Source organism: Vulpes lagopus, chromosome 5, assembly GCF_018345385.1.
Source record: "Vulpes lagopus strain Blue_001 chromosome 5, ASM1834538v1, whole genome shotgun sequence".
NCBI classification, from domain to species: Eukaryota; Metazoa; Chordata; class Mammalia; order Carnivora; family Canidae; genus Vulpes; species Vulpes lagopus.
Window position 1 is genome coordinate 24,382,170 of NC_054828.1, and position 24,899 is coordinate 24,407,068.

General features: G+C 42.6%; 1 protein-coding gene and 1 pseudogene across 1 annotated transcript in view; both read right to left on the minus strand.

The window, feature by feature from the left end:
• SLC9A4 (solute carrier family 9 member A4) overlaps positions 1 to 24,899 on the minus strand; it is a 72,673-nt gene that overhangs the window by 18,722 nt on the left and 29,052 nt on the right. The window contains exons 3-8 of the mRNA XM_041754072.1: positions 20,887 to 21,146; positions 19,254 to 19,471; positions 16,399 to 16,601; positions 15,749 to 15,835; positions 12,283 to 12,353; positions 1,222 to 1,383 (exon numbers count right to left, since the gene is read on the minus strand). Coding sequence (XP_041610006.1) covers positions 1,222 to 1,383; positions 12,283 to 12,353; positions 15,749 to 15,835; positions 16,399 to 16,601; positions 19,254 to 19,471; positions 20,887 to 21,146 — 1,001 coding nt within the window. The remainder of the gene's footprint in view (positions 1 to 1,221; positions 1,384 to 12,282; positions 12,354 to 15,748; positions 15,836 to 16,398; positions 16,602 to 19,253; positions 19,472 to 20,886; positions 21,147 to 24,899) is intronic.
• Positions 4,559 to 5,792, minus strand: LOC121490910 (annotated as a pseudogene).

A 24,899-nucleotide genomic window follows, 5' to 3' on the forward strand; every position in this document is an offset into this window, starting at 1 on the left:
GGAACTCCATGAGGCCAGTGACTGTGTCTGCTTTATAGTTCCCAGCACATAATTGGTGAGTTATTACAGGTTGGGCCTAAGATGATGCCAAAAAAGTTCTGTCAAGTTAAGGGGGATGCAAATGCAATGTTTTAGAAAAAAAGGTCAGTGCAGAAAAGAAAAAAAAATTCATGATTAATAAAATATCCACATTTTAAATGATTAAAGACAGGATTGATATTACTGATTTTTTCTTCTGCCTTAGGCTTCAATATGGCTCCGTACAACATTGCCAATAAATATTTGTTAGCACATTGCCAGTTCTGTATCAAAAGTTTCCTTAAAAAAAAAAAGTTTCCTTAAAGCAAGCCATGCAATGAAGCAGCATGAAAACAGTCTCACCAAGAAATAAGGCAGAAAGTTTTCTGTTTATATGGAGATATTCTCAGGGACCCTACTTGAGATTCTTCCCAGGCCATAGAAGAAAGGGAAGGGTGTTTCTGACTCATTAGCACTTAAGGGATGTGAGATAACACTCCGGCATTAGTGACAGTTTTATTGCTATCTGTTCTTAGCTCTTATCTCAACCTGCTTTCCAAACATTGAGAACACAATTGAAGTTCATGATCAACTACCTACCTATAGAAGATGACAGGATGGAGGTGTTGTTTATCCTAAATATGCTGCAATTTTCTTAATTCATAAACTGCTTCTTGAAAGAAATCGGAACATCCTTGTGGAGGGAGGGGTAAATTTTACTAGCCCACCAATCACCCTACCTCCTGTTACCACCACTCCAACCCTGAATCCCAGCTAGCATCACAAAATGCTGATGGGGTCTCTCCTCATGCAAGAGAGGAAGAGAAATGACTTATGGGAGAAATGCACATTATTATTAGTGTATGATTAGCAAAATCAAATGAACAGGGGTGAGAGGGTAGAAATTAATCAAAAAGAGAGAGAAAAAGTCTTGTAAACCATAATTCATTTGCCCTTCTTTCCAAGGAAAGGTATCATACAACTCTTGCATGCAATTTTGGCTAGAAAAGTAATGTTCAGAAACCAGGTGAGAGAGGCTGAGCATGGGCCAAAGTACAAACTTAGGTCATTCATTTTTCATGATTCCTCCTTCAAATTTTTGCCTCTTCACTCCTAGTATATTATCTCTAAATTGAACAATGAGTTAGTGCTCTTAGGAATTCTGAAGTGTAAAGTCCAGATCAAAGGGCATGTTGTACTTACTGGTGGGGTATGGAAAAGGCTGTGGAACTGAGAATACCGGTTTCCACCATCTCGATAGCTTGTTTCATTTCCAGCTTCTTGTACAAGGAGACAATGCTGGATTTGGGCTGGTTCTTTCGGATTAAGATTTTCCGTAAATACTTGTGATCGAACTTCTTAAACCTAAAAATGAAAACCAACATTTTGAAAATCTTTAATCCCCTGTGTGTGTTATGGAAGTATTTTTTTTTTTTTAAACAAACTCCTACTTCACTTTATCCCGAACACCAGGACGAGGCTGAGAATTCAGTCTTTGAATACATTTTTTGGGAAAAAAAAATCATGGGATTTATAGATTTTTTTTTAAATAAAGAAAGAATAGCCTAGTGGCCTGAATACATTGAAAATCAACGAGACAAAAGGAAGGGACAAGCTGCAATCAGGGCAGAAAGTATGCATAAGTGGGGAGCGGGGGAGGCCCAGCCCAGCTCAGCTCCAATTGTATGAGAAGAAATGAGGGGTTGAGGCTTTTGAACAAATGTTCCATTCTAATAGCTCCTAACAGTGGCAGCTGCACTTACAGTAATACTGGCCTATTCAACCAGAACCCAATAAATTTAAATGGCCCAGTAGTTACAGTAGTTTTGCCCATTGTGCTGCAGATCATTTTGAATCCTGACAATTAAGGGGTGGGGGGAGAACCCATATATCCTGACAGTCTGAATGATGGAGAATCTGAATAGGCTAGACACTGATGGCCGCTGACTATTGTAGCAAACCTCTGGCTGACCCATTAGACTGAGCTGCACATATGCACATGGTGCCTTCAGAGTTGGCCATTTGTTTGGAGTAGGAATTTTCAATACTTCCAATCATTTTACATTCAAAGAGTAATATGTGTGCCTGCTTTATTTTTTGGAGGGGAACATAACTCCCAGGGCTGTTGGCTTATTATCTGGTGATTGGTTTCCTGGTCTGTGAGGCAGACGGACACTCTATCAGTCAAGTCTCCTCCAGGGTTAGCAGGCTGTGATTCCCTATGATTCATGTTCGGCTCGTCCCAGGCCTGCTCTTGCTCCAAATGGGTCAACCCGTCAGCCTTCTTGTTTTCTGCCTTTCTTCATGAGAGGCTGTTGTTCCTGTTTATTCCTCAGTCCACTGTTGTTGCTCATCAGGACTTCGCTGACACTCTTCACACTGAGCTCGCCTTGACCTTTACCGTTCAATGCCAGTGGGTGCCAGGCAGGGTGCCCCTGCCCTACATGCCACCTGGTTTCTCCTGATGTGCCGCTGGGTCATTTCATCCCTGCCCTCCACATCCTGATCCTCACCTGCTTCCCTTCCAGCCTCCCTAAAGGCTTCTTCCAAATCTCTTCCTCTTCCTTACCTGCCCCAGAGGAATGGAAGCTTCTGAGTCCTGTCCTCACCCAGCTTCCCCTCTTCGCACCCTTATATTATTTAACTGAATGTTCCTCTATAGTCTATGCATTTTACCATAGCATTGTTATCCTCCTGGACTCACTATCTGGAAATCTGAGAGTCATTCTTATTGTCTCTTCCCTTACTCTCCTCTTCCTATGCCCAGAGCCAGTCACCATGTCCACCTCAGAAATATTTCAGTGCCCCTTCTGCTAGTTCCTCACCCATATGATTCTGAAAACTCTGTGGTCCATTGAAAACAGAAGAGACTCTCAAGCTAGATCCGAATTCAATCAAGTTTCTGCTGTAGGTTAGTTGATCTAGAGTTGGTTTCTTCATCTTCAGAATGAGAAAAACAGTGCTAACACAGAAGATTCAGGATATCATGTATGATATAATATATGAAAGAGCTAGCATAGTACTTGAGGCTTATTTTATTACTTTAGGATGAAATTCTTATGAATATCCATGTGATATCCCTTAGAGATCTCCTGCTCCATAGTATCTATCTCAAATTCAGCTTCCATATCACTGTTGTTGTTTGTCTTCTAAAAGCTAAATATGGTCATGCTACTCCATTTATTTATTCATTCATTTATTTTTAATTTATCTTATTTTATTTCAATTCAGTCAATTAACACAGTGTATGGTTAGTTTCAGATGTAGAATTCAGTTATTCATTAATTGCATATGACACCCAGTGCTGATTGCATCATGTGCTCTCCTTAATGCCCATCACTGAACTACCCCATATCCCCCTGCACCCCCTCTAGCAACCCTCAGTTTGTTTCTTATGATTTAGAGCCTTTTATGGTTTGTCTCCCTCTCTGATTTTGTCTTATTTTCTTTTTCCCTCCCTTCTCCTGTGATCCTGTTTGTTTCTTAAATTCCACATGAGTGAAACCATATGATAATTGTCTTCTTCTGATTGACTTATTTCACTTAGCATAATACCCTCCAGTTCCATCCATATCATTGCAAATGGTAAGATTTCATCCTTTTTAAAGACTGAGTAATACTTCATTATATATATAGACCACATTTTCTTTATCCATTCATCTGTCAATGGTCAACTGGGCTCCTTCCATAGTTTGGCTATTGTGGATATTGCTGCTATAAACACCGGGCTACAGGTTCTCCTTCGGATCACAATGTTCATATCCTTTGGGTAAATACCTACTAGTTCAATGCTGGGTCATAGGGTAGCTATATTTTTAACTTTTTGGGGATCTTCTATACTTTTTTTTCAGAGTAGCCGAACCAGTTACATTCCCACCAACAGAGTAAGAGTGTTCCCATTTCACCGCATCTTCACCAATATTTGTCATTTTCTGGCTTGCTAATTTTAGCCATTCACACTGGTATGAGGGGATATCTCATCGTGCATTGTGATTTGTATTTCCCTGATGCCCAGTGATGTTGAGCATCTTTTCACAGGTCTGTTGGCCATTTGCATGTCTTCCTTAGAGAAATGTCTATTCATGTCTTCTGCTCATTTCTTGACTGGTTTATTTGTTTTGTGGGTGTTGCATTTGAGAAGTTCTTTACAGATCCTGGATACTAGTCCTTTTTTTTTTTTTTTTAATTCAGAGTACAACAGCATTTAATGGTCAGAAACAGTTGTACAGTAGTACAGCCAGCCACAGGAGCTGTGCTGGAGGACAGGACACAGTCCTTCCCCACCCCAGGCAAAGCAGTACTGGATAGGAGCTGCCCTGTGGCTGGGCCCACATCCCCAGGGCCTGAGGGGAGACCACCATCTAAAGTCCTCCAGCTACCACTCTATATTCATCAGAAGGGGGGTGTAAACCCCACATGCAAGAAGAACCCCTTGCAGTGTCAAATGGGATGGGGATGCGAGAGTTATAATGAAGGGGGAGCCCTATGTAAGCTGTTAACAGAGTTCAAAGGCTCAGGGATTACCCCTCTTCTCCATCTCCTAAAGATGCTGAAAGCAGCTCTTTCCCAGCTGCTTCATCCACTCATGGATGTTGGCAAAATTCCCCTCAGTTGTGGACAGGTTCTCACGCATGGTTGTCTGCACCTGGGTCAGGAGGGCGGTGTTGTCCTTGAGGGAGCTAGGGATCATCTGCTGTGTGGTATCCAAGTGTGTCAGGAGCTGTCCGAACTGCATGGCTTGCTCATGCAGCTGTTGATGGTGACAAGTCTCTGCACCAGCTCAGGAAGGGTGAAGGCGATGGGGCTCCAGCGCTGTATGGTTTCATAGAGCTGGTGCACCTTGCTTTGTGTATCTGCATCCTCTACAGAAGCTTTATGCTTGGCAATCTCATTCACCTTGCCCAGGACACTCTGTAGCCGAGCCTCCTCTTGGTCCAGAACTGTGAGGTCCAGGGCATTCATTCACCTTTGCTTGCAACAGTTCTACGGTCTCCATAAGACAGGCTCCCTGTAGACCTGCTGAAAGGGGATTCTGAGCGTCCTGATCACAGCATACAGTGGCTTCCAGCTCTGTCAGGCACTTCTCAAGTTCTGCAACTTTGGCAGCTTGAGAGAACTTGTCCTGTTCAAGCCGAGAATGTAGTTCGTAAGTGACAAGGTTACTATCTACGGGAGTCCCACCGGTGGTCTTTCCCCCTGAACCAGTTCCTTTGCTGTTTTTTGTTGCTTCCAGCTGCAGCAGTAAGGCACTTAGCCAGAGCTCCATCAGGGTCAGTAAGGTCGATAGCTGCATCTGGTCCCAGCAGCTTCTCCAGGTGGGAAGCAACCAGCTGCTGCTTCAGGGCTGCCAGCTGCTTAGCCAAAACCACTGGGGTCAGCTTCTCTTCCGTGGCGGACTCCTTCACTGTTGTCTTGATTTTCTCAACTTCAGTTGTCAGCTCTTGGACCTCATGCAGTAGTCGCTGGTAATTTTGCTGGGGTGTCTCCTTCACTCCTAGGCCCTCTCCAACCATCTCATATTCTCCAGATTCATATCCTATTCTCTTGGTTTTTCCAATACAATCTGAGAAATCAAGTCCCTTTGTCCCCACTCTCTTGTCTTTGAACTTGTCATAGGCAGCATGGGAATTGACAATGATGTGCTCCACACTTGTGCTCGTCAGCTCCTCTGCATCAAACTCTGCTTGATCATCCTCAGGTAGGTCGCTGGTTCCATAAACATCTGGCTCGTTCTTGGCAATGCCGGGAAGGTCAGTGTATTTGGGGTCTGCCATGGCGGCATCGAGGCGGGGTTGGGAGATGGGGGCCTCGGTGGAGCCGGGGCCGGTGTTCGGGTAGGGGAGAGGCTGGGTCCGAGTTCCGGGCTAAACTGGATACTAGTCCTTTATCTGATATGACATTTGCAAATATCATCTTCCATTCTGTAGGTTGTCTTCAGGTTTTGTCAACTGTTTCCACTACTCTTCTACTTAAAAATCTTTTGATCTGAGTATTAAAGGTCAAGCTGAATTTTATAGCATTAATGGCTTTATAGCCATTAGCACTACAGAATAGAAGCATATCCCTGTCTTTTTATTTTTTTAAGATTTTATTTATTTATTCATGACAGACACACATTGAGAGAGAGGCAGAGACACAGGCAGAGGGAGAAGCAGGCTCCATGCAGGGAGCCCTACGTGGGACTCCATCCTGGGTCTCTAGGATCATACCCTGGGCTGAAGGCGGCCCCAAACCGCTGGGCTACCGGGGCTGCCCATATCTCTGTCTTTTCAACGTCTTGTCTCACCACGTCACTCTCTCTGTGTGTTCAAACCAGAGGGGGGGAGGGGCAAGATGGCGGAGGAGTAGGGTCTCCAGGTCACCTGTCCTCAGCAAATTACCTAGAAAACCATCCAATCATCCTGAAAACCTACGAATTCGGCCTGAGATTTAAAGAGAGACCAGCTGGAACGCTACAGTGAGAAGAGTTCGCGCTTCTATCAAGGTAGGAAGACGGGGAAAAAGAAATAAAGACACAAAAGGCCTCCAAGGGGGAGGGGCCCCGCGAGGAGCCGGGCTGAGGCCGGGGCGAGTGTCCCCAGGACAGGAGAGCCCCGTCCCGGAGGAGCAGGAGCTGCACCGACCTTCCCGCGGAAAGGGGCTCCCCGGGAATTGGAGCAGGATCCCCAGAAAGGCGGGGACGCCCTCGGGCTCCCTGGGACAGTAACAGAGGAACTGCGCCCCGGAGAGTGCGCCGAGCTCCCTAAGGGCTGCAGCGCTCGGCGGGACCTGGAGCAGCTCGGAGGGGCTCGGGCGGCGGCTCCGCGGAGGGGGCTGCGGGGCTCCGGGAACAGCTCAGCGGCGGCGGCTTGGGCGGAGGAAGAAGCTCCGCGGAGGGGGCGGCGCGGCTCCGGGAACAGCTCGGAGGGGCTCGGGCGGCGGCTCCGCGGAGGGGGCTGCGGGGCTCCGGGAACAGCTCAGCGGCGGCGGCTTGGGCGGAGGAAGAAGCTCCGCGGAGGGGGCTGCGCGGCTCCGGGAACAGCTCGGAGGGGCTCGGGCGGCGGCTCCGCGGAGGGGGCTGCGGGGCTCCGGTAACAGCTCGGCGGCGGCGGCTCGGGCGGAGGAAGAAGCTCCGCGCAGAGGGGGCGGCGCGGCTCCGGGAACAGCTCGGAGGGGCTCGGGCGGCGGCTCCGCGGAGGGGGCTGCGCGGCTCCGGGAACAGCTCAGCGGCGGCGGCTCGCGCAGAGGAAGAAGCTCCGCGCGGAGGCGGCTGCGCGGCTCCGGGAACAGCTCGGAGGGGCTCGGGCGGCGGCTCCGCGGAGGGGGCTGCACCGCCGGGAGCGCGAATCCAACAGCGCAGGCCCCGGAGCACAGGGCGCCGGGACACAGCCCAGGATCCGGCCTCCCCCGGGACAGGCAGAGGCCGGGAGGGCCCAGGACAGCAAGGACGCTCCTGCCTGGAACTGAGCAGATCAGCGGCCCCGCCCCGGAGCCCCCAGGCCCTGCAGAAGGAGAGCCCCGGAGCTACTGCGGGGGCTGGATCCAGGGTCCCAGAGCTGCCCCCCCCACTGTGGCTTCCTCCCGGGGCCTCACGGGGTCAACAACCCCCACCGAGCCCTGCACCAGGCAGGGGCAGAGCAGCTCCCCCAAGTGCCAACACGTGAGAATCAGCACAGCAGGCCCCTCCCCCAGAAGACCAGCGACACGGACCAGTTCCAAGGGAAGTCAAGGGACTTAAACTACACAGAATCGGAAGATACTCCCCCGTGGTTTTTTTTGTTTTTTGTTTTTTTGTTTTTGTTTTTGTTTTTTTGTTTTGTTTTGTTTTGTGCTTTTTTTTCTCTCTTTCTTCTTGATTTCTGATTGCTTCCCCCACCCCCCCTTTTTTCTTTTTTCTCCTTTCTTTCTTTTTCTTTCTTTTTCTTCTCTTTTTCCCCTATTTTTTTCTTCTTTCTCTTTTTTCTTTTTCTCTTTTCTTTCCTTCTCTCTCTTTTTCTCCTTTTCCCAATACAACTTGTTTTTGGCCACTCTGCACTGAGCAAAATGACTAGAAGGAAAACCCCTCAAAAAAAAGAATCAGAAACAGCCCACTCTCCCACAGAGTTACAAAATATGGATTACAATTCAATGTCAGAAAGCCAATTCAGAAGCACTATTTTACAGCTACTGGTGGCTCTAGAAAAAACCATAAAGGACTCAAGAGACTTCATGACTGCAGAATTTAGATCTAATCAGGCAGAAATTAAAAATCAATTAAATGAGATACAATCCAAGCTAGAAGTCCTAACGACGAGGCTTGACGAGGTGGAAGAACGAGTGAGTGACATAGAAGACAAGTTGATGGCAAAGAGGGAAACTGAGGAAAAAAGAGACAGGCAATTAAAAGACCATGAGGATAGATTAAGGGAAATAAATGATAGCCTGAGGAAGAAAAACCTACGTTTAATTGGGGTTCCCGAGGGCGCGGAAAGGGACAGAGGGCCAGAATATGTATTTGAACAAATCCTAGCTGAAAACTTTCCGAATCTGGGAAGGGAAACAGGCATTCAGATCCAGGAAATAGAGAGATCCCCCCCTAAAATCAACAAAAACCGTTCAACACCTCGACATTTAATAGTGAAGCTTGCAAATTCCAAAGATAAGGAGAAGATCCTTAAAGCAGCAAGAGAAAAAAAGTCCCTGACTTTTATGGGGAGGAATATTAGGGTAACAGCAGACCTCTCCACAGAGACCTGGCAGGCCAGAAAGGGCTGGCAGGATATATTCAGGGTCCTAAATGAAAAGAACATGCAACCAAGAATACTTTACCCCGCAAGGCTTTCATTCAAAATGGAAGGAGAGATAAAGAGCTTCCAAGACAGGCAGGAACTGAAAGAATATGTAACCTCCAAACCAGCTCTGCAAGAAATTTTAAGGGGGACTCTTAAAATTCCCCTTTAAGAAGAAGTTCAGTGGAACAATCCACAAAAACAAGGACTGAATAGATATGATGACACTAAACTCATATCTATCAATAGTAACTCTGAATGTGAACGGGCTTAATGACCCCATCAAAAGGCGCAGGGTTTCAGACTGGATAAAAAAGCAGGACCCATCTATTTGCTGTCTACAAGAGACTCATTTTAGACAGAAGGACACCTACAACCTGAAAATAAAAGGTTGGAGAACCATTTACCATTCAAATGGTCCTCAAAAGAAAGCAGGGGTTGCCATCCTTATATCAGATAAATTAAAATTTACCCCGAAGACTATAGTGAGAGATGAAGAGGGACACTATCTCATACTCAAAGGATCTATCCAACAAGAGGACTTAACAATCCTCAATATATATGCCCCGAATGTGGGAGCTGCCAAATATTTAAACCAATTAATAACCAAACTCAAGAAATACCTTGATAATAATACACTTATACTTGGTGACTTCAATCTAGCTCTTTCTACCCTGGATAGGTCTTCTAAGCACAATATCTCCAAAGAAACGAGAGCTTTAAATGATACACTGGACCAGATGGATTTCACAGATATCTACAGAACTTTACATCCAAACTCAACTGAATACACATTCTTCTCAAGTGCACATGGAACTTTCTCCAGAATAGACCACATACTGGGTCACAAATCGGGTCTGAACCGATACCAAAAGATCGGGATAGTCCCCTGTATATTCTCAGACCATAATGCCTTGAAATTAGAACTTAATCACAACAAGAAATATGGAAGGACCACAAACACGTGGAGGTTAAGGACCATCCTGCTAAAAGATGAAAAGGTCAACCAGGAAATTAAGGAAGAATTAAAAAGATTCATGGAAACTAATGAAAATGAAGATACAACCGTTCAAAATCTTTGGGATGCAGCAAAAGCAGTCCTGAGGGGGAAATACATCGCAATACAAGCATACATTCAAAAACTGGAAAGATCTCAAATTCAAAAGCTCACCTTACACATAAAGGAACTAGAGAAAAAGCAACAAATAGACCCCACCCCCAGCAGAAGAAGAGAGTTAATTAAAATTCGAGCAGAACTCAATGATATCGAGACCAAAAGAACTGTGGAACAGATCAACAGAACCAGGAGTTGGTTCTTTGTTCAAACCATGCTGTGCTCTTTCTTGCCTTTGCATTTTGAAATATCTTGCTGTCACTACTGTTGCTTGGCATGTTTTCCATTCTTCTTTGCCTGGAGAACTCCTCATTTATTTTCAAAATATACTCTCCTTTCAGTACTATTATAGTTCCATGAATTTACCTCTGTTATAGCATTTCTTATACGGATCATAATTACTCATTCAGGCTCTTTCTCTCTTTTTTTCCCCAGGACCTTGTCTACTATATTGTGAGGACCTAGAATGCATTAAGTGTACCTTACTGATCTTCCTTAGTGTCTAGCAAATTTGGTATAAATTTGGCTAAATGGAATAATATCAAGTGATTTTTCACTCAGAAAACTAAAGGATTTAGACTTAAAAATCCATGACCTAGGCTCTAGATTGGTGGACATTTACATAATCTAAGCATTCTATTTTAACACAATGAGGACTGCTAAAACTGTCCTTCTTTTTATCTCATAGAAAGAGCCCACTCAAATTACAAATTGGTGCAGCCACTGTGGAAAACAGTATGGAAGTTCCTTAAAAAGTTAAAAATAAGACTACCCTACAATCCAGGAATTGTACTACTGGGCATTTACCCCAAAAATGCAAAAACACTAATTCAAAGGGATACATGAAGCTCTATGTTTATAGCAGCATTATTTACAATAGCCAAACTATGGAAGCAGCCCAGGTGCCCATCTATAGATGAAAGGATAAAGAAGATGTGGTATACATATAAGAGAATGAAATCTTGCTATTTGCAACAACATGGATGAAGCTAGAGAGTATAATGCTAAGTGAAATGTCAGTCAAAGACAAATACCCTATGATTTCATCCACTGGTAGAATTTAAGAAACAAAATAAAGGGAAAAAGGAAAAAAAAAAAAAAAGAGAGAAACCAAGAAACAAACTCTTAACTATTGAAAACAAACTGATGGTTACCAGAGGGGAAGTTGGTGGGAGGATGGGTGAAATAGGTGATGAGGATTAAGGAGTGCACTTGCGATGAGCACTGGGTGATGTACGGAAGTGCTGAATCACTATAATGTACACCTGAAACTAATATAACACAGCATGTTAACTAACTGAAATTAAAATTTAAAAATAGATTACACACACACACACACACACACACACACACAAATAAATAAAAAGTAAAATAAAATTTTAAAAGGCCACCCAAGGGATCCCTGGGTGGTGCAGCGGTTTGGCGCCTGCCTTTGGCCCAGGGCGCGATCCTGGAGACCCGGGATCGAATCCCACATCGGGCTCCCGGTGCATGGAGCCTGCTTCTCCCTCTGCCTATGTCTTTGCCTCTCTCTCTTTCTCTGTATGACTATCATAAATAAATAAAAGTTAAAAAAAAAACATAAAAAAATAAAATAAAAGGCCACCCAAAGCTCTCAGTTTCTCATTTAGGTGCCACTACCTGCCTCGACAGCTAGACTTTTAAAGACCTAGTTTCTCTTGGCATCATCAACATCAATATGTGGGCAAGCTTTAGAGAGAAAACTTTTACCATTTGGTTAACTCAACTACTCCTAACTCCTATGTTTGCTTAATAGCTGTCTTTAACTCCCAAACTCTCATCTTCCTTATGCTGAATGAAACTCTCCTCAGGGCTACTTAAGAAACATGCTGTAGACTAAAATTCAGGGAGAGAATATGTTCTGAAATCAGAGATGTGGTGGAGAAAAGGGATTTTGGCATTCTTATAGAATCATTATATAGAAAGGATCCTTGAAGGTCTTCCACTGCAGCCTCCCTCCCCAGTGGAGGACTATCTTCCCCAGGATCCCTGATGATTCACCAAATTCCCTTTGTAGACTTACTAAGCCAGTCATTCTATGGTTGAGCTTCTCTTTTCATTGGGAAACTTGTCCTTGTTTTAAATTTAGATCTGAAAATTTCAATCTGAATGTTGCACTAGTTCTCTCTGATGCAACCTAGCCCAAGTCTACAGCACCACTACCCCCCCCACCCCCCCCACCAAAGCTTTCCATTTTGCAGCTTTCCATTTTGCATGGCTTCCACCTGCCTCTTCTCTGCCATGGTTCCCAGGCCCTTCATATTCCTGGTCCTGTTCCTCTGGATTCTTTTCTAGTCTTATGCTCAGTTTTCAATGTAACATTTTCAGGTTCCTCATGTCACAAATAACCATACCAGGCAGTGAAACCCTTGGCCTCCTTACTTGTCTCTCACTTGGTAGTGGCTCCATTGCCCACATACATCTTCAATTCCAGCTTTCAAGTGATCCATCAGCTGCCAAACCAAATACAGGAAAATGACTGCTGGTGAAACGTTAACTCTAAAAGACACACAAGGAAAGCTAACACATTTTGGAAAACAAGGAAGTTTTAATTTCCTGGAACATGCACTCTTTTCTATCACTCTGTGTGTGTAAGTGAAATTTATAATGCCTTCCATAGTAATTCAAGTTAGTTTCATGATTCACACTCTGTTGATAAGCTTCTTAATAATGCACATAACTCTCAGTGAAAACAGGGTATCTGCCATTTGTTTTGAATAATATTTTTCTAGAATGATTTAGAAAATGTCTCATTACTGAAATTACTCAAATATAATAGCTAATTATTACTTTTAATTTCACTGCAAAAGAAAAACATGGCCAGTATCCAATTTATAGAGTTTCTGAAAATATAATTCTACAGATATCCTATAATAATAACAACAAAATTTACCTATTTGCTTCATTATTTATCTGATCATTTTGTCTCAATGTTACATTTCACCATCTAAACCAATTATACTACATTTGGCTTCACCCAAATTATTTATAGGAATTTCAGGAAAAAGCATAATCTCTTCAAAATTTATGAATTAGTCTTCATAATTTATTTATTTTTTTAAAGATTTATTTATTTAATCATGAGAGACACACACAGAGAGAGACAGAGACATAGACAGAGGGAGAAGCTGGCTCCTCACAGGGAGCCCAATATGGGACTTCATCCTGGATCCCAAGATATGCTGCTCTGAGCCGAAGGCAGACGTTCAACCAACCGCTGAGCCACCCAAGCATCCCAGTCTTCATAATTTAAACTTGTAATCATTGAATTTATGCTGACTTCTAATTTTTTGCAAAATAGATCAAAATACTAAATTAATTCTGAAATACCTAATTGTTGTACTTTCTAACAATAGTTACAGCTTTATCTGAGAAAAAATAAATAAGAAAACAATGAAGTATCTGAGTTCCATTGTCTTATGTATATTACTTAATTTCTAAAAATAAAGAACAGAGGGTATAAAGATAGAAGCAAAAATCTTCAATCAGGTTAAAGCAGTTCTTATTTGAAAACTCATTCCCTACTCCCATCTGTTGAATATTTCCAAATGGCCTTGAAAATTTTTGGTTTGGTTTTGGATGACTTTGGTCATATAATTCAGGGCTGATTTTGAAAGACTTCATCAGTTTCTCCAACATTAGAATCATGAATTTACAGTGATAAAAGAAACCTAAAAATTATCTGGGTCAATCATACATCCCCTCCCAGCCTTAATCTCCTGTACAGCAGCTATACCAAGTGTCCCCAGTCATTGTTTGTACATATCCATTTCATCTTTGGATGTGCCATAAGAAAAACAATTGCCATAATGCTCTTCATTAACTGAGCTGAAAGCATTCTTTCCCTCTGTCTTCTGGGTATTCTCTCTCATTTTTATTCCCTGGAGCCATACAAAATGGCATCTCTCTAATATTGTGCTGAACTTGAAAGAAACCTGAAACCATGCTCAACTTCATTTTCATCTTTGTCAGTTGAATGTTATCACTGAAAACTGCTCTAGGTTATATCTGCAAGTAGTAGAAGTTTTTACCCCTTCCTAATGAAAAGTTCAGAAAGAGCAGAGGATCTCGTGTTCTTTTGGAGCAATGATTTCAAAAGCAAATAGGGCAATTCAGAGCGTTAGTCACTCTGCATCTTTTGAGGTGTCATCTAGGCAAAGCTAGTCTCTGTGTATTATTAACACTAATCTAGATGTTGCTCTGAAGGTATTTAGCAGATATGACTAAAGTCCATAATCGGTTGTCTTGAAGTGAGGGAGATTATCCTAGATAATCTGGGTGGGCCCACTTTGATCAATTTAAAGGCCTGAAGAGTAGAACTGATGCCTCCTTAATGAAGAAGAAAATGCTAGTCAAGCACAGTAGCTGTGGCTCATGCTTGAGAGTTCTGGTCTACCCTTCCTAAAGGGCTGCCATATAGATTCTGGACTTGCCTAATCAGCCCCTACAGTAGGTAAGCCAATTCTTTACAATAAAATTCTTAATATATATCTTGTTCCAGTTCTGCTTTCCTGTTGAGCCTGACAGAAACACTGGCAGCTTGGACCAAAAGACAAGAAGAAAAGATAAAATGTAAGCGGGAGGTAGGGAGTTGTATGTGTGTGTGTGTGGGGGGGGGGGGGGGTGAATCCAAAGCTCTGTAGGCAAGGAATAGGCTGATTAAAGGAATGAGCTGAAAACACAGGCTATCTTTCATGAAAAAGGAAGGATGACTCAGAGGGTGGAGTTGAGAACCCAGAGGGTGGAACCCAGATTGGAGTTCCAATCTGGTGGAACAGAGTCTGTTCCCAGGCCTTGAAACCAAATCGTTTTTCCAGGTATACTTGGAAATGATTTTTTTCCCCTTCTATTTCCCTCTTTTTTGAAAGGGAATATCTATAGCCATTATCCTATGACTACCCTACCAGTGTATTTTGGGAGCAGATAACTTTTTTCTTGAATTCCACAGGTTCAGCATTAGAAAGGAGCTGTGCTTCAGGATGGATAATATCAGAGGTTCAATCATCCCTGATTTAGATGATTGAGATGATGAGATTTGGGACTTTTGAGCTGATAAAATTGTGATGGGATTTTGGTCTTTGAATTGACACTGTAATGGATTGAGACTTTAGGAATGTCAGGATAGAGTTAATGTATTTTGCATGTGGAATAGATATGGATCTTTGAAGGGCAGAGAGCAGACTGTAATAGACAAAATAATGGTTCTCAAAGATGTCCACATTTCAATCCCCAGAACCTGTGAATATGTTGGTTTATATGCAGAGGAAAATTAAGATAGTAGTTGGACTTAGGGTTGATAACATTAAGATAGAGAGAATATTCTAAATTAGCCACAGGGGGCTAATATAATCATAAAGGTCTTTGATATGGAAGAAGAGGAAAGAAAAGTCAGTATCAGAGTGATGTAGCATGAGAAAGACCTGAGTGGCCATTGCTAGCTTTGAAGATGGGAGAGGTCCACAAGCCAAGTAATTCAAGAGGCTTCTAGAAGCTGGAAAAGGCAAGAAAGCAGAGTCTTCCCTAAAAACTCCAGAACGACATGCAGTCCAATAATATCTTGATTTTAATCCAGTGAGACTCATTTTGAACTTCTGACTTCCAGAACTATAAGATAATAACTTTCTGGGGTTTTTTTTTTAACTTTGTGTTTTTTTAAGCCACTAAATTTGTGGTAATTTCCTACAGTAGCAATCAGAAACTAGTACAGTCACTCTTGATGTAGCTGGTGAGGAAAGAGGCTACCTTTAATGCCATGTACACAACATCTCATCAAAGCTCTAGATTATTCCTATCAATGATAAATAGAGAACATCGTATTAACTTATTAATTATGACAGAGATAACTTACACGAATATGAAGTTCTTCGTTGATGGATTCTTTTTTATTTGTCTTTTTAACATCCAGGTACCTGACTAGGGGGCCAATTGTAATTCCCTAGACCACAAATGAGAAAGAGTTTTGTTGTAGTGATGATTGTCATTATATAGAGAGCAACTCTATTAGGAAAACTATTAGAGCTTGCGATTTTCATATCTTTGTTTTGTACTAGCTTCTAAATAAATGCTCTAGTGTTTACTTTAGTTCTTATTTCATTCTTTTAAATTGTATAGTGAAATGGGCATTGCTTTAAAACAGGAATTTTGTGTCATCCCTTAAAATAAACTCTCATTAGTTTGCTGAGAAGAAATTCCAGCTAAAATAAAAACTTATGCTATCCAGTACTAATTGGAAACGTGTTTTCAGTAAAACACAACAGAGTATCATTCCCCTGCTATCCAGGGATATTTTGATCAATACGCTTTATTGATTAAAAGGCAACATATTTTAGAGGTTAAAGGATGAACACAAACATGATCTAGAAATATTTGGGAATTCAATTTGAGTATTGCACATATGTTGACATATTAGATAAAGAATCACTTTTTTGGTACTATGCTAATTTAATACATCACCTTGAAAGAATCTATTTATTTCAAATATGGAAGAAATCTACTAACCTGAATAAATACAGTAAAATATATAACTACTAGAGTAGCAGTGACAAACATTTTCTTCCTAGGAAAAAGAGACAGAGGAAGCAAAAATGCAAGTGAAAAACTTCCAGCTCCTCTGACACCGCTGTAGAAAATTATGCACTGGTCCTTGATGGAGAAGGGGAAAGTCCGGAACTGGTTACTGACATAGAAGAGAGCAAAGACGCCTAGAAAGGGAGAAATATATATTAGAGCAGAGAGTCATAAATGAGTGGATACACAGTGATAGTGAACCCAAGTTGTGTGCATGTGCCCACAGAACAATGCAATCTAATTTCATCACACCCACTATTGTCCATCCCAAACAGAACATCTTATAAAACTTCACTTCTTCAGTAGTTGTGAATAGTAGTGCTTCAGGTTGTTAGCTTCCTAGCTTGTGTGTGTGTGTGTGTGTGTGTGTGTGTGTGTATAATAAAAGTAATAAATAGTAAAATCTTGATATTTTTTGATATAAGAAATGGCATATATATTCTAATCAATACTCATAATTTTTGCCCTGCCTTGTAAAACTAGGTAAAGCAAGGGTATTACTTGGGGGATAGAAACGTTTTTGTCATGTTCTCAATGAGTAACCAAAGGAGGTATATAATTTTAAACAGAAGAGGAGTCTCTTAGTGATTGTGGTCTGTGCTGGGTAAGCAAAACTTTTGTGGTTGGTTTGGTTCTTCTTGAGGTTCAATGCAAACAAGAAAGCTGGCAAGGTTTCAAAGTCGGGGGAGGCTCTTACTCCAGTAAGTGGAAGGTGAATGGTGGCAGAGATTGTTTAAAACACAGAGGTGCTTTCTACCACACTGATTTTCCATCCCTGAGAGGCCCACATAACCTAGCTTACCACCAACGCAGTGCTTCCTGGTGGGTAAGGTCCCTTCACTAACGCTTTGACTAAAGAGGAGGTTTTACTGCAGAATAAAGCTCTCAGTAACCACGTGTGACTTCTAATCACACAGACTTAACAGCAAGCAATCTTTGATGACAGGCACATGCATAGTGTGAGAGACTGTAACATTTAAAAATTTTCATTTTCTTGGGACACTTGGGTCGCTCAGTGGTTGAGCATCTGCCTTTGGGTCAGGTCATGATCCCAGGGTTCTGGGATTGAGTCCCACATTGGGCTCCCTGTGGGGAGCCTGCTTTTTCTTCTGCCTATGTCTCTGCTTCTCTGTGACTCTCATGAATAAATAAAATATTAAAAAAATTTCTTTTTCATTTTCTTTTGTTTGTTCTGACTCCTCCACCTACTGTCATGTGATCTTGGCTAAGGTTCTAATCTTTGTGCTCAGTCTCTCTGAAGGAGGTATTTACCTCAGAAGGTAGATGGAACATTTACATAAATTTAATATCTATATCTAACAGAAAGCAGGGGAATGACATTATAAGGCTTCATGAGTGTGAACTACTACTAGCCACAATGAGTCAGACTCGGGATGAAAAGAGGCTGGGAGAGAGAATTGGAGCCTGACAGCTGGCTCTGTCCCTCACTGTGACATGACCTAGTCAGTCATTCTCTTAGTGACTCTCTCATCAGCTAGAATATGAAGGACTTGGAATGGATTGTCACCAAGGGCCAACAATGTTGAGGTATCCACAATATTAATCCTCTTTTAGATGGTTTATATTCCTGTTGGCTGGACTGAAGCTCAGTAATGTTACTTCTCTCAACATTAGAGAGTACTGGAACTGAAGGGAACCTAAGAAATTTGTTCACACCTCCCATTTTGTGGTTGAGGAAGAAGATTTTGAGTATAGCTAGTTAGTAGCAGTGCCAAGATTTGCTTTGAAATGATAAATCTATATAATTAAATAGCGCAGTTTCCTTCATTCTTTTCTCCCCAGGAAACCTAACAGGGACATATATTCAGACTTAGTTTTATAAATATTTTAATATTTTTTTGCATTCTTATTATTCTTTCCTAGATTCTAAAACCCACCCTAAATAATTTAGAGTTGATATGTTCAAGGTAAGTTCCCTGTCGTTCCTCCAATTTCTCTTTAATTGTAATTGGTTTGAAAATATGGATCAAAGTCAATTCAGCAAATGCTTCAAACCCTGGTCAAAATCATTTTAAAATAAAACTGCTTCTAATCAAAAGGCAGCACATACAATGTAGTTCAGTACTGAATGTTCTCGCTGGCCCTGGAAACATAAATGTACAAGATAAATAAGCAGCCATTAGTCAAGACACTTTTTTTAATTTTTAAATTAGGCATGTTTTATGGGGGTGATGTCAGTTACATGATAGAGTTGCTTTTACTAATTAACGACAAGCACTTTTTAAAAATAAAGATTTACTTTCTGGTCCTTGGTTGTTTCAACATCAAACTCAACCCTCAACTAAAACCACCTGTGTGCCTTAAGGGAATGTTTTCTAACAGTACCTGCCTTACACAGAATACACTTGGTGAGATCTCACTTTTCCTATAATAAAAGTGTAAATGCTCACAGTGTATAATCTGTATCTGATTTAAGGTGCAAGAGGGTAAAAATTGACAAAGAAGTGAAGAGCAAGGGATAAATTTACTGAGTTATATTTAAATGTGCAGATGTGAAAGTTTGCTCTTCAAATCAAAAAGAAAAACAAATTCCTTGCTCCAGTCTTGCTTCGGTGCACAAGCTTATCAGCCTCTAAGTACTCCGAAATGATTGGGGGAGCACACAGACAACATTCCTAGTCCCTACAAGGTGCCTATCCTCCCCTAACCAGTAAAACCAGTTAGTGTCAGCTCACTGCTTAGGCTATTACATTGCAGAAAGGGATAAGAAAAAAAAAAAAAAAAGGCAGCAAGCAGAAGCCTCATTGGGTCCTGCTGTCTCTTACTAATGGCTCTCCAGATTTGGCAGAAGGCCAGTGTGAAGCAGATGAAGGCCCAGTTCCACTCGTGGTTCTTCCCAATGGTGGACACGCCCATGAAGATGAAGATCAGGGTCTCGCTGACGCTGCTCAGCATCTTCATGAAGTACTTGATGGTTGTGTAGGATGTCTGGGACACATTTTCCTCTACATACTTTTTCATTGTTACTGCACAGGCCGTGATCCTGCAGAAGGAACAGGGTCTCAGATTAAGTCCCAAGACTTTGCCCCTCCGTGAAAACCTTCCTTCTGGCAATGCCACAGATACACACATCCTGTTTTTATTCAGAGAGAATGTCTTCTCCCCTTTCTTTTTCCCCACAGATTTTCTTTCTTTCTCTTTTCCCTTTCTCTTTTCATTAAAAATTTAATGAGAAATTTTTCATTTAAAATGTTTTTGTTCTAGGGGCACCTGGGTGGCTCAGTGGTTGAATGTCTGCCTTTGGCTCATGTTGTGAGGTCATCCCGGGGTCCTGAGATGGAGTCCCGCATCAGGCGCCCGATGGGGAGCCTGCTTCTCCCTCTGCCCATGTCTCTGCTTCTCTCTCAGTATTTCATGAATAGATAAATCAAATATTTTTAAAAAATAAAATAAAATATTTTTGTTCCAGAATCACTAGCAAGTCTGGTGAGAGGGGAGAGTGTGAGGGTGGCAGTCGGGGACAGGGGAAGAGAAAAAATTTTGCCTTGTCTAATTTTGATCACTTTTAAGGTAGGACAATAATGAGTTTTTAGATTTTATACTATTATATTTAATTAAAATAGGTATTTATATACAATAAAATTAAATATTTCTGCCTAAGTAGCTGGGTGTGAGGATAATGCCATAGAGAAAACAACATGACCAGATACAGCAAACCAAGTTAAGAAGTCTCATTCCAAGATCTATGGAAGGATAAACACTTACAAATATTTTCATTAGGAAAAAAAATGGGGGCTTCTGGTCTTATCCCATCTACCTAGTTCCATTCCACACTGATAAGTCCTGGAGCTGTGTTGTGATTTAAGGGAAATAGGAGAAGGCTGAGCTCAGGAATGGCATGTGTCCTTTACCTTTAAAATAATGAATTTTTCAAGGAAAAAAAAAACTATTGAAATGAGACTTTAACCTTGAACTTCTAGTTGTTCTCTGCATCAGCTCTTCTGAGCCTTTTTTTTTTTTTTAATTTTTTTTCTTTTTTTTATTTAATGATAGTCACAGAGAGAGAGAGAGAGTGTCAGAGACACAGGCAGAGGGAGAAGCAGGCTCCATGCACCGGGAGCCCGATGTGGGATTCGATCCCGGGTCTCCAGGATCGCGCCCTGGGCCAAAGGCAGGCGCCAAACCGCTGCACCACCCAGGGATCCCTCTTCTGAGCCTTTTAAATTGACCTTGTAATTGCTCTGGCCATTCAGGCGAGGAGCAAATACAAACACTGGGGAAAGCATTCCTTTGGCTAAAGGACCCGAATTGGATTCTACAAAAGTTTAAAAAAACCCAAATCCAGCAACACCTTTGTGGCTTAGTGTCAGAAGTTCTGCCTTTTGCAAATGCTAGTCCACACGGTGTGGTCCTGCATTCTCTCATTGCTGTGAGAGTAGGTCCTTGGTTTGTACTCACGCCAGGATGCCAGAGAGGTAAAGAGTCTCGGCAGCTAAGTAAGACAGGTAGCTGAACATGAAGACGATGAGTGGTTCGATGGCAGAAATATTCTGAGTGAAACGGGTGATAAACGCAGAAATGAACCCAAAGATGACGCCGAAAAATACTCCCCCAACCCCTACAATAATGAATCGAGCACATCCAGCCAAAATGTCCACAGGTTCTATGTCTTCAAATTTATGCATCTTTGTGAAGGCAATTAATATATTGTATAAGACCTAGACAAAAAGAAAATGAGAGAAAAGAAACATGAATTAGAATTGAGAAATATTTAACACAGAGATTCTTAACTTGTGTCTAGTTGAAGAATGCACAACAGTGACTTGCATAAGTATTAGCATAAAACAGTGCATAAAACGGTGACCATGAGTATTAGCATGGCTAATACCTAACTTTTAAATGTATTCCAACTTATGTAATTTTATCCATTTACCTTGGGTAAGAGTCTAACACTTTCAATCACTGAGCACCCACTCTGTGCCACTCTCTTTGCGAAGCTTCTGTGTCGGTTATCAACTTACTTCCTCCCAGCTCCGAATGCACCTTGCAATATGGGCCCTATAATAAACAATGCAATTCCTTCAGCAGGATTTTTCCCTTCAAGGGAGCAGCAAGTTACAGCTCTGTCAGCAGAGGGCGCTGGAAAGACAGTGTGGGAGAAAGGGGCTTTCTGGCAACTTCCAGTGGGAGGGGCAAGAGTCAGTCAGGTGATGGGGAGGACTTCCGTTAGGTCCTGCCAGGGCCCTAGGACTTGGAGGAGGTTCCTCCATAACCCTACAGCTTCAGCTGGAGATAACCTGTCCCTGGACCTCTTGCCATGAAGAAAAGAAGCCCAGGCAAAGCCCTCATGCAGGACAACTGTCATCCGGGGTCCCTCTGAGCAGCCCTCTTGTGTAAACCCTCTCCTGTGCCCTGTCCACACAGCCTGCTCCTCTGAAGGCTCTGTGCCCTTCCCCAGCCCAGGCTCCCACTGCACGCCCGGTGTCGCTGCTCCTGATGCCTGCTCCCTGCCTGCCCTCTGGAGGGTGGCCTGTTGCACACCCAGCAGCTCCATACCAGCTCCCCTGGCTAAACCAGCCAGTTCCTCTGCTGCCTCGTGGTCCATCCACACCTCCAGCGAGGTCTGAACCCCTTCCAACTTTGTCCTCTGAGGGGAGCAATGTCCCTCAGCCTTAGGGTTCCAGGAAGAGTTCTCATACCTTGTAGCTAGGCCTTTGTTACAGTCAATCATTTTGATGTTAAAATTTCCGTTTGACCTACTGTGTGCTTTCTCTCTCCTGCTACTTTTTGCATGCTTGTCATCTCATTAAATCCCCCAAACCACTTGAGCCCCCCTGACACACACTTCAACTTTCCTGCTATTTCTCTGTTCATGTCAACATGTATAAGAAATCATAGTGGGGGCATCTGGGTGGCTCAGTTAGTTAAGCCTCTGACTCTTGATTTCGGCTCCAGTCATGATCTCAGGGTGGTAGGATCAAGTTGGGCTCTGCATTCAGCATGGAGTGTGCTTGTCCTTCTCCATCTGCTCTGCCCCACCCCGCTTCTGCTTTCTCTCTCCCCCTCTCTCTCTCTCTCAAATAAATAAACAAATAAAATCTTAAAAAAAAAAAAAAAAGAAATTCCAGTGATCTAGGGATCACTACTTCATGTACTTGACAACCCAGAACTGAGACTGAGCTCCTGAAAACTGGCAGCAGCCACACAGTTAATGAGACACACAAGACAGGTAAAGTAAGATCTCTGTGGAAAATGAAGACCTTTGAGGCTGTCCGGCCCTGAAGAGTCCTGATAAACCACAGCACATATCCATTGGCCTTTGTTTGCTATATCTGGAAAAATGGAGGGAGAATATCAAGAGCAGGAGCAGAAGCTAAAACTCAAGGGAAGAGAGTCAATTATCTGCTGTGTGTGGGACCACAGGAGTGGACTGAGCCTCCAGAATAGTCAGGTCTATATCCCATTCATTTCCCCGATTTGCATTCTGCTCTTGCCTTACCCCTGGAACAATCCTATGCTTTGTGACCTGCAGGACTTGCCCAGGCCCAAGCCTCTTGCATGACTCTCATTTCTCTATCCCCAATTTATCTACCCTTGCTGAGACATTTAGTGTCACCTGTGTGCCTCAGCGCACCCTGACAGTGTTTGGAGACCGGCCTTGGCTTCGCCCACAGGGCTGACCAGAACTTCTTTGTGTACATGCTGACCCCTTGACCACGGTCTTTGATCTTCCCCAGCTCTTTTCCCAGTCCTGGACCCTCCAGGTCTGCTCTATGCAGGACCTCTGCTGACGCCCCATGACATAACCTTTATGATAAAAGTTTGTTGTTTTCTGACAGAGATGGCCAGCAAAGGGGCCTAGGCTGGCTTCTTGTTATGTTCACAATCATAAACTATCAAGGTGCATTTCAAGCAAAGTCCCACTTCAACTCATTTGCATTTTTTTTTCTAAGGAGTGCCTCACATTTGTTTGAGTTTGTTCTGCAGTAGCAGAAACAGAACAAGCAGCTGGTCTGTGGCAATGCGTATCTCTGTTCATGGATGCCCAAGAGCGACGATGTCAACTGTGAACACGCTTTGCTACTGATTTCTGTGTGGAAATCAAAAATCTTATCCAGCTTTACACAAGGCATATGTCAATTATATCTCAATAAAGCTGGGAGGAGAAAGGAAGAAAAGGAAGGAAATATGGGATTTGCAACATTTTTTTTTAAATTATATTTATTTATTTGAGAGAAAGAGAACAAGTAGTGAGAGAGACATAAAGAGAGAGAGAGAGAGAGAAGTAGACTCCCCTATGAGCAGGAAGCCTGACTTGGGGCTCAATCCCGGGACCTGGGGATCATGACCCGAGCCAAAGGCAGACGCTTAACTGACTGAGTCACCCAGGTGTCCCTGCAACAGGTTTTAAATTGCAGTTGGTATATCTGAAAGCTTTTTCAGCAGAGTTATTTAAAAGTTTGTGGAGTGTAGACAGAATTCTTCTCGAGTCCAGTTGTTAACATGTAATTTCTCCTACTTTTATACATAAGTCATTTTTCTGGAGATAGGAGGTAGGGGCTGGGGCAGGAGCCAGTGACACCTGGAGCAGGATGGGTCCTTATGCCCACGTCATGTCTTTCCCTGAGAGTCTACAAAATGTACCCTTGTACTACATCTCTGAATGATGAATTGGTGTTCGTTTTTCCCAAGAAGAATTTAAATAATTCCTTCTTTCAAGTTTTACATAATTAGCCGGTTACTGCTATAACTATGGGCACTCCACAGAACACCACAGAACTTGCTTACACTGCAACCAACACTTAAATACCATTCTCTGGGTGCTGGCCCCCCTCCCACACAAAGCAGGGTGCACTCCAATCAAGTGGAGAGAACTTCTTTCTTACACTGATATTTCAGATCTTTCTCCCTGCTTCCTTCTCTTGGAAATCCATTCTATTCTTTCTTACACTGGTTTGGATTCCTGGGTGCCAAATAGAGCTGCTCATTGGGAAAATGCTCTACTTTGGCCCTACTTTTCCCTACAGAACATCTGGACCTGAATTTCCTTTCTGAATCACAGACTTGTATACCACCTTCTTTAGGATAGGGTTTTGGGGCTCCTGAGTGGCTCAGTGGTGTAAGCAACCAACTCTTGATTTGGATTCAGGTCATGATCTCAAGGTCATAAGATCCAGCCCCAATTTAGGAGCTGTGTCAGCCTCCACACTGGGTGTGGGGCTTGCTTTAGTTTCTCTCTCTCCTCTGCTCCCTCTGCCTCTCTCCTGCCATTGCACACATGTGCTCTTTCTCTCTCTCTCAAAACAAACAAACAAAAGGATATTAGGGTTTTGCTATAAAGATATTGCAAGAGTGGCGATTTTTCACAGGTAGTCTTCATTTACTAACCTACGAAGAAGAAAAGTTAAACAGAAAAAATTCAATTCAAAAGATAACAATACATGGGGGGAAAAAAAACCCACACAAGTGTT